The sequence below is a fragment of the Rana temporaria genome, chromosome 13 (assembly GCF_905171775.1).
Source record: "Rana temporaria chromosome 13, aRanTem1.1, whole genome shotgun sequence".
Lineage (NCBI taxonomy): Eukaryota > Metazoa > Chordata > Amphibia > Anura > Ranidae > Rana > Rana temporaria.
Window position 1 is genome coordinate 20,531,162 of NC_053501.1, and position 13,725 is coordinate 20,544,886.

Here is a 13,725-nt window from a genome sequence, read left to right on the forward strand (position 1 = left end):
ACTCATGTGGGCTCACTCCCAAGTCCTGCTGCTGCGTCCATTGACACATACAGCAGGACTCGGCCTCGGCTCCCATGTCATTTAATTTGATTGACAGCGGCAGGAGTCAATGGCTCCTGCTATCAATCTATCCAATGAAAACCCAAGACAGTGGCTGAAGCTGCTGGAAGGATCGGGTACAAAAAAGGAGAGCTCTGAGGGGCTGCTGCAGCACAGAAGTTTTTTTTCACCTTAATGCATTGGGGTGAAAAACCTAGATTTTACAACTCCTTAAGGCAACTATGTTTCATCAGGTGAAACCTAATTTGATGGTGGTGATTACCATAAAGGCAAAGTGTTGAGCTCCTAGCTGTTTGGTTATTGTGGTCACAATAAGAATAGTGCTCATTTAAATGTACACATTCACTTTACCTAATTTACTGTAATCTTCTTGCTTTCAATAGGTGAAATGGCAAAGTACATGGCAGAAATTACTCAGCTGAGCTATGAAGCTAAACCTCCATATCAGAAGTTAAGAAACATTCTTTTACAAGGTCTGAAGGCATTGGGTAGCAAGGATGATGGGAAGCTGGACTTCCCTGGTGCCCAGAATGGACACGTCCCTGCAAAGGATCGAAAGGTATGTCTATGGAATCTGCAACTTATTGGTTATGGATGGTTATAATTGGTCTAGCTCTACAGATACATGAAACCAGTCTTTATTCCTTGTCCATTGAGGCACACAGTCTTTTTTTTTTTTTTTTTACTTTTGGATTATACTGCTAGCTACAGTAGGATTGAACATTGGCAGTTAAAAGCTATAGGCCAGCCTGGCATAACCACGTCTGCTTTTTTTTTTTTTTTTACTACTATTGTTCTGATGGACTTTTTCCTCTTTACATCTCTGCTGTGGCTTTTTTTCTTTGACTGCAGCATTTTGGTGTAGTTGTCCTAGGCTTGGCACCCTCACTCTGATGGACTAGACGTTGCAGGGATTGTCAGAAAGTAAGCTTCAGGCAGAGCGTGCCCCATAGGGTGCTTTCCAGACTCTCTTCCCGTTACCTGCCAAGCACTTTCTAGGTCCAGACTTGCTGACATTAACATGGTCCTTGGCCTGTCTCTAAGAACTCATGTAATAGGCCAGTCGGGCTGAGCACCGGCAATTACCCTAGCTACTTGGGTCACAGGATGCCATTATTTTTTGTTCCTGATGGTTTTGCTGTGGGAAGTATTTAACACTCTGGGATTGACCTGTGATGCATGCATGTGCTCTTTACCATCATACAATGTTGAGGAAGCATCTCCCTGCTTCTGCTTGCAAGGAGCCATGTGGAACTTAGATTTAATTCTGCTCCCCGTTTATGGTGACCTGGCCATCCGGCCCTCATCTGCTACCAACTGGCTGCATTTCTTGAGTACTTCAGGCCTTGTCTGATGCCCTGAGACGTAAAGTAGAACTCTAGGTAAGACTTCTTTTTATTTATTTTTTATTTTGGATAGAGTAAGGGAGGGTGTGAGGGCTATAATCCATGGGAGGTTTATTTTTGCCATCTGTGTGCCATTGGGGAGATTTCCCTTCACTTCCTGTCCCATAGCCACAACAGGAAGTGAGAGATAATCCCTGCAAATTAAGGGACTCTTGTGACCACCCAGGTCACCAGAACTAGTGTCCCCATTGGAAGATTCCCCTCTATTACTTTTCTGGTGACAACCTAAAATTTGGGATTTTCTTTCATTGATGGTAAACAGGACACATAAATGGTGAATCTCCTTAAAGGGGTCCTTGGACAGCCAGGGCCTTATTTAACATGGGGCAACTGCCCCAGGCCTTGCCTTTGTTGGGGGGGGGGGGCCCAAAGGAGCTGCCTTGTTTGCCCCACGCTGTCCGTAAATTGGTGCCCCGCTAATGGCACTGCAGGGGACATGGAAGCAGAGCTGTATTAGCTAGCAGAGAGGGGGTGGGGCCAGGAGCTCCACTGACGCTCTGACCCTGCCTCATGCAGCCTGTGTACTCGGGAGGGAGCGGGTGTAGAAGGAACGGAGAGGCCCGTTCCTGGACCCTCTGTATTCCCCCAGCCAGCAGAGAGGGATGGGGCCAGAAGCACTGACCCCGCCCCATGCAGTTTGTGTATTCGAGAAGGAGCGGCTGTACAGTAAAAGGAGATTTGAATGGAAGCCCCACTCCCAGACCCCTAAGTGTACGATGAGCCCGGCTGGCCAGGTATGTCCTTCCCCTATAGACTGCCCGAATGCCATACTAAACCCTGAGCTGTTGTAAAACTGCAAAGCTGTGCATTTCTGTTGTGTGTCCGCCGACTCCTGTAGTGCTAGTTGTTCCGCTCCAGTCCAGAAACCCGCTCGCCTCTTTGTTGCTCACCCGATGTGACGTCTGCACCAGATACTTCTAAAATAAAATCACATGAACCGGAAGTGACTGATTGTCTTTCTGGTTCGCTTGTTGGTTTACCAGTGCATCCTGGGATATCTCATACCTCGAAAACAAAGCAAATGCTGAATAAAAGCCTCTCAAAAGCCGCAGGTGCTGTTATTGAGTGCTGTCATAGACTATAATTTGGAGTCTCTTTGAAGCACCAATAAAGCAAAATGGGGTATAATATTTGAAGTAAATGCAAACACGTGTGAACAGGACTGTAGGCTAACCATTTTAATTTGACATTCAGAGCGCTTTAAAAAGCATGTCCAATGCCCCAAATTTTGAAGCAAGTGGTGAACAAGCTCTTAGTGGCAGTGTAGTTGTATAAGTGGTAGTGTTGATATCGGTGTGTTTTTAGAAAAAACTAAAAAAATCGTCAAGTCTTCAGAAGAGCCTGCGGGCATTCTAGAAGAATTTTAGCTTGCCACAAGATATCACTTAAAACCCAGGATTCTAATATGGAAGCTTGCATAGTAATGCTCTGGCCTGGCTCCTCCTGTTCCTTGTGTTTGCTTGTTGACCGGTTTGGATGACCATCTCTTTTGGTGGTTGGTAGAAACTGTGAGCTTTCACAAACCCTCCCCCCCCCCCCCCCCCCCCCGGGTCCCTTTTTTTAACTTCTAATATAGTCTGATGCTATTCTATTCCATTGACATGCTCAAGGTCTGATATACAAAGTAGCTTGTACTAGGCAATTTTTGCTGTGCTGTTTACCACCTTCAACAATGGACTACAATTGATTTGAGGTCACGCAGATCCTTTCTTTCTAAATGCGTCGAAAAAACATGAAATAATACCAAGTGACATTGATATTAATGGCTGAAAATCACAAGATTTTAAATTGTAGTAGATGTTTTCCTTACTAGTACATTGGCAAGGTTATGTTATGATTCTATTTACATTGTATGTTGTACAGTGAATTGTATTGGGGGGGGGGGGGGGGGGGGGGTTTAACATATAAACATGCTTCTCTAATTTACAATGCACTTGCATGTAGGTTTTTGAAACAATACAGACATTCCCATCTCTCAGCGTTCTACATGATTGGATGTGTGCCAGTAACAACAGCATGTGATTGTTTTTTTCGTTGCGACTGAGGTTCCTTCATGCATTGCAATCTCTGGCCTCTCCAGAGTTCCTGAAGTCTTTTAGTTGTGTTCAGCTGATCATTAATCAAATATAAATATTGGTGGTTCCTGTTTGTCTTTAAATAGTAACTCCACTTGTTGAGATAAACATTCCCTTCTTTTTAATCTATGTACATCGCAAGGATTTTGACAAACTTGTTTTGCAGATTCCTACTTTTTTTTTTTTCTGAAGATATAGCAGGTTTTGTTCTCTGTCTATGTGCAGAGTAAATAGGCATGATTTTATAATCAGCTGATGCACTGGCAGGTCTCTGAGGAAAGCTGCAAGGTCTGCATCCCTTTTTGGATTTCCCAAAAATGACTTTTGTCGCAGGCAATGCTCAAAATCTGACTTTGTATCTAAAGTTGGCCATAGCAGGGTTGCAGAAAAGAAAATCGCACCATCTATGGCCAGCTTTAACGCAGACGTCTGAGAAAATCAGTGAGCCGATCACAAAAGCAGTAAAGGACATTTCTGTACACTATGTGGAGAACACTTCCAGGTAGCCATTATGCATTATATTTTACAGAAAATGACAGAGCTGCGGATTATAAAGGAAAGGTCATTTTTAATAACATTCAAATACGGTATGACGTGTAGCGATTTAAGAAAATAAATACATAGCTGCCATTTTTATTTGAGATTTCAGATTTGGTGTGGCTGTTTTTATCTGTTCATTTCACAATTTTTTTTGTAAATTAGTCTGTTTTGATTACGCACCAATCCTCACCAATTTTGCACTAGTTTATAAAGACATTTATTTATTATTTCACTTAAATGACCTGGCATACATTGTTTTTCATGAATGGTATCTGGAGAAGAATGTTTGGTTATACCCCCTTTTTTTAATAAAACAAAAGATATGAATGCAGTTCATAATTGTTTTTTTTTTGGTCATTTTAACATCATTTTGCATCCATTTTTTCCTATTTTGCATCCATTTTTTTCCCTTTTTTTTTTTATCATAGAACTTTAGTCAAAAACCTTTAAAGTAAAATGAAAGGCTAATAGAACCCAAATATAAAAACATTCCCTCCCCTTGCTCATACATATGTTTTCTTGTTTTGACTAAGAGCGGTCACAAGAACGCTAAGCTCTGGGCTCCCCTGTGTCGATGAGTGGCTGCACAATCGGTCTAAATTCACAGACCTGCTGGCTCTATATGAAACTAAAAAAATATAGGGAACGGAAAGTCCTAAACCTACAGCAGGATTGGAAATCTAAATGTAGGCAAGCCAAGGGTACAACTCCTCCTACTACCAGCCTGCCTCAATTGTTTGTTAGTGGAAAAAGGGGGAGGGAAGGTTGTGGGACTTTATGAGCCCAGAGCATGAGCCGTCAAGTGCCTCCATCCCTATTGATTGGCATAGAAAGGAGTTTGGGACTTTATATGAAGCATGTGGCCGAATTGAACAACATGAACAGAGAGTGACTGGTGGGTATACAATGATGGCCTAATCCATAGTGTTATGGCATGTACATAATGGCATAACATGAACCATTAGCGTGATTACATGGTTTATTAACATAAGAATACCTTAGACAGCCCACTTCCTGTTTCTTGTCTGGGGAAAAAAGCCTAGGCTTAGGACATCATGTACAGCCCTCTCTCACTCTGGTGAGAGTTTGCCGGGAAGGGGGGTGAGTCATAAGGGGGCCAATGAAAGCTGCAGAGTTGTGCCTCTGTGTAAATCCAGGAAGTGAACAGGCAGCAGCTTTTAGCTGCCCACAGTTAAAATGTTTGCAGCCAGACTTGGTAGAAGGAGATTTCTGCAGCATATTTAGCAAGTACAGAATCGCAGTATAAATAAAACATTCAAAGTGGTTGGAGGGAAGCTTCAGAATGGAAAATATGTTTTTATTACAAATGATGTGAGCAGACTGCAGCTCTTCTTTAAAGGGGTTGTAAAGGAACATTTTTTTTCCCCCTAAATACCGTATTTATCTGCCTATAGTGCGCACCCCTAATCTAGACGTGAAATTCCTTTTTATTTTTTTTATTACTTAGTTTTGGTGTCTTGCCCGGTGTCCGTCTGCGGCCTTCGTGGTGTCGTCCCTGCTTCTCCCGCACTGTCTCTGAGCCGATCCCCGCGCTGTGTTTGAACGCTGTCGACATATGCTCGGTATATGTTGGCGGCGGCGTTCAAACACGGCGCGGGAAGCGAGTATCGGCGTATATCGCGCACCCACGATTTTGCCCTGATTTTAAGAGCAAAAAAGTGCGCGGTATACGCCGATAAATACGGTAGCTTCCTTTACCTTAGTGCAGTCCTCCTTTACTTACCTCATCCTTCGATTTTGCTTTTAAATGTCCTTATTTTTTCTGAGAAATCCTCACTTCCTGTTCTTCTGTCTGTAACTCCACTCAGTAATGCAAGGCTTTCTCCCTGGTGTGGAGAAAGCCTCTTGAGGGGGGAGAGGGCAAGTCAGGACACTCTCTACTTTACAGATAGAGAAAGGAGCTGTGTTAGTGGGCATCCTGACACTCCTGCTCGCCCCCTCAAGAGGCTTTCTCCACACCAGGGAGAAAGCATTGCATTACTGTGTGGAGTTACAGGCAGAAGAACAGGAAGTGAGGATTTCTCAGAAGAAATAAGGACATTTAAAAGCAAAATAAAAGGATGAGGTAAGTGACGGAGGATTGCAATAAGGTAAAGGAAGCTATTTAGGGGAACAAAAAATTTCTTTATAACCCCTTCAACTAAATTATACACCATACTTTTTTTTTTTATTATTTATTTATTTTAGGTTTTTATCCGTTTATTCAAAACAATCCAGCCAACTAATCTATTTTGAAAACAATCGTTCATTGCATCGCTACAAATTATCTATGAACAGCCTTTTTTATACTCTTGGCTGCTGGGCAGTATTCCAGTCTTTCACCTTATCGAGACCTTTCTGGCTATTGCCTGAATTGTATAGTCCCTTTTGCTTATGTGGCACCATTGCTTGTGATATCCTTTGCGTAGTCCACGCCCCACCATCATTCATTTTACTATGGCAGTAACAAATGCATATACTATATTTATATGAAGTTATTATCAGATGGCAAAAACTTTTTTTTATTGACATTCATCATTGCATTATGAGTAGATTTCCATGAGCCTTTAGAATTTCTCTGTTTTACTGCATCAGTTATCCTACGATTTGTCTTGAAAATGTAATGAATAACGCAGAAATGAACCTTTTCATTTTAGGCATTCTATAAAATCTTGTTGAAAAAGCCTAAAAACATTATAATTTTCAGGTTTCCATTCTGCCTGTGCATAACGGCAGCATAAGCAGTCCGTTAATGAGATCTGCTGTCTGTATTTCTGGTCCGAATGAAAAGTGTCTGTGTGTATTCCTGCCTAATGCATCACAAATCTGCTGACATGCTAACCTTGAAGTCCTAGCTGGCGATAATCAGGCCTTTGCAGCGGCAGAGAAGATGTACCTAATGCACTCCATCAATGCAGTTTGCATATGGGAGTTCCCACGGGGGAGCTGTTCTGTGCCAGCTGAGGGTTACCTGCCCATTGCCGTTATTGTATGTAATTATCAAACCAATCTGTTCAGCCCAGCAGGGTTTAGATGGTAATCTGAAAGCGGTGCTCCTTCAATGAGAAATGGATTGCACTATCCACCCCCTCACCTTTTATCCCCATCAGCATTGTAGCCATACAGCTGCATTCTTAGCATCAAAGCTCCAGACTGTAGGGAAGTACAATTGTAATTTTCATATAATTGTCCGACAAGAGCATTGTCAAGGAAGAGCAGACCTGTAAATATACCTGGGGGGGTATGAACTCTGAATTATGTGCATGCTAATTATTGATTGCGCCTGCAATTAATGTACACTAGAGCGCTCACTAAAAATATAAAAAAAAATGAAAGACCATTTCTTTATATAATGCCTTTTATGCTGTTGTGTTCATCCAAATAATGGGGTTAAGGTTAGAAACACCAAACAAAACCTGTACAGAAATGTGACACAGAATAGGAAATGGGTCCTGCCTTAATGAGCTTTCAGGCAAATTGATGTGAAAACAATAGACCTAATAGAAGATGAATGGGGTAAAGAACGTGGTTTGGGTTTGAGGAAGCATTTAGGATTTTCTACCTACTTATTGTCTAGAGATTTGGTGGAAAGGAAACTTGCTTTTGTACATGGGCTAGGGTTATGAGCAAGCATACAAGTGGGTAGATATCAGGTATAGTATTTGGGGATTTAGTCAGAAATATACTGTATGTTTATCATGTTATGAAGGCAACGTCTTTGTATGTGGAAGTTATACTAAACACTGTGTAATTCTCATTGTCCCTTCTGTTTCTGTATGTGGATTATGGCACTTTAATAAAAAAACAAAGTAGCTTTTTCCCAATTGATGCACAGGACACAGCTCTTTCCCAGCCTGCCTGCAGGTAAACATAAGCAGGTGGAGCTTTTGGTCCTTTGTTGCTGGTCACCTGTTTAACCACTTAAGGACCGCCTCCTGCACATATGCGTCGACAGAATGGCACGGCTGGGCACATGTACGTACAGGTACGTCCTGTACTAGTACCCAGCCGTGGGTCGCGGGCACGCTTCCGGGACCCGCGGACCCGATCGCCGCTGGAGTCCCGCGATCGGTCCCCGGAGCTGAAGAACGGGGAGAGCCGTGTGTAAACACGGCTTCCCCGTTCTTCACTGTGGCGGCTGCATCGATCGTGTCATCTCTTTTATAGAGGGACACAATCGATGACATCACTCCTACAGCCACACCCCCCTACAGTTGTAAACACACTTCAGGGAACACATAACCCCAACAGCGCCCCCTAGTGGTTAACTCCCAAACGGCAACTTTCATTTTCACAATAAACAATGCATTTTAAATGCATTTTTTGCTGTGAAAATGACAATGGTCCCAACAATGTGTCAAAATTGTCCGAAGTGTCTGCCATAATGTTGCAGTCACGAAAAAAAATCGCTGATCGCCGCCATTAGTAGTAAAAAAATAATAATTAATAAAAATGCAATAAAACTATCCCCTATTTTGTAAACGCTATAAATTTTGCGCAAACCAACCGATAAGCGCTTATTGTGATTTTATTTTTTATATATATATATATAATATATATATATACCAAAAATTAGTAGAATACGTATCGGCCTAAACTGAGGAAAAACATTTTTTTTATATATTTTTGGTGGATATTATAGCAAAAAGTAAAAAATATTGCATTTGTTTTCAAAATTGTCGCTCTATTTTTGTTTATAGCGCAAAAAATAAAAACCGCAGAGGTGATCAAATACCACCAAAAGAAAGCTCTATTTGTGGGGGAAAAAGGAAGCCAATTTTGTTTGGGAGCCACGTCGTATGATCGCGCAATTGTCAAAGCGACGCAGTGCCGAATCGCAAAAAGGGGCAAGGTCCTTTTTAGCTGCATTTTGGTCCGGGTCTTAAGTGGTTAAAAAAAAAACAGCCTTTTGGAATTCAGAGAAAAATGTATATCAATAAACTGTTTTAAATTGGCATTCAATTATATGGTTGAAAATAAGTCTTTATTATTTTGTGGAAATAACATGGTGTGGGCAGATTTCTGAGAGTCGCAGGCTGCGTCACGTCCCTCCAGCCTGTGTGTTAGAATAAGAGGGAGGTTGTGATGGACCCTGTACTCGAGTATATCTGCCGTATAATCTTCCCTTGTCCGGTACCAGCACGATCCAAGATCCCTTAGCCCACCCAGTCGCTTGTCGAGACATCAGTGTAGGGTGGTAACAAACTTGTTCTTCAAACACAGGCACAAAGAGATATACACTCAGGGGACAAACCCCCCCCCCCCTCCTTTTCTTTGCATAATGACACAGGGCAGGGTAAACTTTACCTCCAGCAACAACACACAGGTATATTCAACTTTCCAACAGTAGACAGTTTTTTGGAGGGCTGTTGGATAAATCCCCCCCGTCGGTAGGCACTGCAAGCTTTTTTTCTTTTCTTATAAATTTGTTTTCTCATTAATGAAAAATATTTTAAAAAAATATAGTTCTACAGGGATCCTAAAATAAAGCTTGGCTCATTTTAAAGGGAGTCAGTTAGACTCCTTTTCCTATAGTGTTTTGTCTGTTTTCTGTCTTTTTGAGCCTCCAACCCCAATGTTTGATGTGAATGCCATAGAATTCTAAAACGTCTGTTCTGTTTAATAGCTGCTTTATACAGCTTACTAGATGAGCCTTTTCCTGTCTTTGCAGAGAAAGTTAACCAAGGCTTCGGAGGAGGAGAAAGAAGAAGAAGAAGAAGAGGAGGAGGAGAGTTCACTGGTAGTGGTGAGGAAGAAATCGTCCAGAGGTAATTTCTATAGTAATGATAAATCTTCTATACAATGCAAGAAAGGATAGGTATAGACAATGCTGGTTATTTCCATAGCTGTCATACTTCTAATACTCGGATATGGTGGATAGTTTTCGTTCTATGTATATATTCTATGGGTAGCCAGTATATTAAAGGGAGTAAAGTGAACCTGTTGTGTGCCCAAGCTAAGCATGGATATTAAATGCACGAATCCCACACTGTTTAACCCCTTAGCCTCCGAAAGATTTACCCTCCTTCCTGACAGGCCATTTTTTGTGACGTGGCACTGCATTACTGACAATTTACTTTTTTTTGTTGTTTGCATTGTAAACATAAAGACCGACCAATTATGACAAAAACACTTTGTACTTTCTGCTTTGAAACCTTTTTATTTTTTTTGCTAGTAAAGGTGGTGATCAGGGACTATAGCGGGACGATATTGCGGCGTACTAATCTGGCACTTGACACTAATACAGTGATCAGTGCTAAAAATATACACTGTCACGGTACTAATGACACTGGCTGGGAAGGGGTTATCAGGGGCAATCAAAGGGTTAACTGTGCGCCTAAAATGTTTTATAACTGTGGTGGAGGTGCTTTACTTGGGGAAGGCATTGATCCATGTACCTGCTTTACAGGAACACGGGATCCATGCCTTCTGTTCTGACAGAATGACAATCTGCCTTGTTTACTTAGGCAGCCTGCCATTCTGCCTGTGTACAGAACGATCAGAGGGTGCCAGTGAACATCTGATCCGTGAGTCCTGCAGGAGCGAGCCAGCAGCATTGCGCACTTGTGCCTGACACCTGGAAGGTGCAGGATCGTGTGTGTATATATGTATGTGTAAAAAAATTAAGGCTGATCCAGGAGTTGAGGCAGACTCTAAGGCATATGGGAAATAAGAACAGAGTCCATGGAGCATGGAGTTGGACGGCGTGACATAACAAGGACCACATCTATCTTCGTCCTCTTTTTAAAATCATTAGCAGACAAAAACTGCTTTATCACTCATATGCAGACGACACGCAACTGTATTTCCGCATTTGCAACAAAAAGGATCACCATCTCAATCTAGAGACATGCCTCTCTTTGATAGAGAACTGGATGACAAAGAGTTATCTTAAACTCAACGGAGCGAAAACAGAACTTCTCCTGTTTCACGCTAAGCATACGAATCAACCTGCAACAACTTGGTTGCCCCCGCCCATTCTGGGCAAAATCATCACCCCTAGCGCCAAAGTCAAAAGTCTCGGGGTCATCTTTGACTCCCACATGACAATGGATGCACAAATAGGGTCAGTGGTCAGCGGATCTCACCATCTGCTGCGCCTACTACGCAAAATCACTCCTTTTATTCCCAAAGAAGACATTGCGACCGTGGTGGGAGCGATTGTAAACTCCAGATTGGATTATGCAAACGCCCTCTACCTCGGTCTCCCATTACCAAATCGCTCGTCTGCAAGTCGTGCAAAATACGGCCGCCAGACTAGTGACTGGGAAAAAACCTTGGGAATCAATCTCACCTTCACTGAGAGCCCTTCACTGGCTGCCAGTAGAAGACAGAATCCCAAAAGCCAATTACAAGTCCAAAGGAGAAAGAAGATTCGCTGTCCAAGGTCCCAGACTATGGAACGCTTTACCAACCAGCATTGGAGGAAAACCACCTAGCATTCAGGAGAAAGATCAAAACTCATCTCTTCTGATACCAAAAGAGACTGGAACAACAAGCGCCCAGAGGCTATACAAGTTCTTCATTCATTCATTCATTCATTATACAATGTGACGCATTTCACAGCATGTGCTGCAGAGGGGTATGCGTGCATTCATTTAGTGTAGTAAAGTCCATGGCAGCTCTGAATTTATACCTGCCGCTTGGAAGTGGACTAAAAAGCCCATCCGGTCTAAATGGTATTAAAAAAGTATTGCAACATAAAGCAATTTAATAAGAGGTATTGATAAAAGGTATTAAGAGAGAGATACTGTGTGTCAATTGTAAGAAAATGAAGGACATGTGATATTTATTTAAATAAATGAATAAATATGAAAATTTTACACTATCAGACTATGTAGCGCATCCATTCGTGTTGTGTGAAGTACTGTAGAAATTCTGCTCTGAATACTAAGTCAGCAGTCCTAAAAATGAACATATCATCACATCAAATACCCCCCCCCCCCCAACCGATAGACATCTTGAGGTGCCTGCACTTATTGGTCTGTATTGACAGTAGCACCTCTGTCTCCCTGATCACAAATTCTTACAAATCTCACCAGAACAGTCTTATCAAGACAAATTCATGTTGAAATATGGTGTGTTTAAGCCAAAGGTTTGAAGTATGAAAATCTCATACCTGAACAGTCACTGTGGAAGTTTCAAATCACTGTAGTAGTCGGTGATAACTGCAGGGATATCAATGATCTTCCGGGCCCTGTGCCAAGCGGCTTCCCTTGTGTATTGTAACCGCAGGGGGTCGCTCGGACAGCACTGCCGACATTCTCAGAACTTTTTGTATTTTGTTTAGTGAATACATGGAGTTCTGTGATTTAAGATTGTGATATCGTCGCACCGCCTGTCTTCCTAGTACACACTTAAACAACATTTTACCAAACTGCACAGTTTCCTAAAAAGATGAACGCTGCCATTAAATTTTCACTAGGGGAGGACAATATATGCTCTGCACAGTATAGTTGGTAAACAGCTTATCTTACGTTAGTTGCTCATCCAGGCTGCTGGAATGCTTATTTTTAAATCTTGCCCCTAAATTATCTTATGAAATGTATTTTGAACAGGTCGCCCTTTAAAGTCTGTTTCAAAACCTTCAGAACCACCCGCAGAGGGATGCAGACGTGGACGCAGCCAACATAAATAGTATTGTGTTTTTTACGTGTGTTTTTTATGTTTGTATGGAGAAAGTATTCATTAGTTATTATCTTTTCAGAATAAACCTTTTACTGAATATTTTGTGTTTTTTTTATGTATTAAATGAGGTAATCAAAATATCGTTCATTGACATGTTTTTTTTGGATGGAGGATGATGGGATGCAACCGTTGACTAAATATATGTGTGAATGTAGAATGGTGGTTTGTCTGATAACCTGTTCTCTGCACAGCGGCTGCCTACTACATTTCTCTGCTTAAAGTATAAAGCCAAAACTTAGTTGTTGTTTTTTTTGATCATTGTTTCTGTATGGAGATTCCCCTTTACTTCCTGTTTGAGGATATTTCTTCTAACTTACCATATCCATCAAAGTCAGTGAAAATCCCCTCTAACCATAGTCATCAGAAAAGGTGTACTCGTTGGATGATTTCCCCTTTTTCTCTTTCGTTCATAGACGGACACAGCCTTCATTGACCTTAGGGTTATGCTTCTTCCTACCAGGAGAATCTCCTGGTAGGAAGAAGCATAACCCAAAGGTCAATGAAGGCTGTGTCCGTCTATGAACTCAGAGAAATGGATTTTACGGTGAGTACAAAAATCCTTTTATTTCTATGCTGATGTTGGCAGTAACATTCTGGATTCACCATCTCTTTCCTCCCCGGTGACGGTGGTCAGCAAGACGAATGCAGATGGCCACACTTTCCAAATTCATTTTAACGCTTCTCCCTAAAAAATAAAACTGGATTAATCCTAAAAGTCATTCAGTCTCCTTTTGATTAAAAACTTGATTTGCTTTACTTGCTGTCCTTCGCCCTGGTGAGCGGACAGGTCAAGCCAAGCACCTTGTTTTCTATATTGTTTGTTTGTTTTAAAATTGTCATCAGCTGGTGTCTTGGGCTGCCCATAGATGGATCGAAATACGTCCAGTTCAGCAGGAACCGAATTTCAATTCATCTATGGCTAATCCATTGATTGACTTCAGTACAACCAGCCTCTT

At 41.8% G+C, this 13,725-nt stretch overlaps 1 protein-coding gene across 1 annotated transcript in view; it reads left to right on the top strand.

The window, feature by feature from the left end:
- The window catches only part of VRK1 (VRK serine/threonine kinase 1), a 44,443-nt gene extending 31,596 nt beyond the window's left edge, over positions 1–12,847 (top strand). Inside the window, exons 8-10 of the mRNA XM_040333489.1 lie at positions 444–619; positions 9,753–9,849; positions 12,640–12,847. Of these exons, the coding sequence (XP_040189423.1) occupies positions 444–619; positions 9,753–9,849; positions 12,640–12,719 (353 nt within the window). The 3' untranslated portion in view covers positions 12,720–12,847. The remainder of the gene's footprint in view (positions 1–443; positions 620–9,752; positions 9,850–12,639) is intronic.
- Positions 12,848–13,725: the final 878 nt, after the last annotated feature.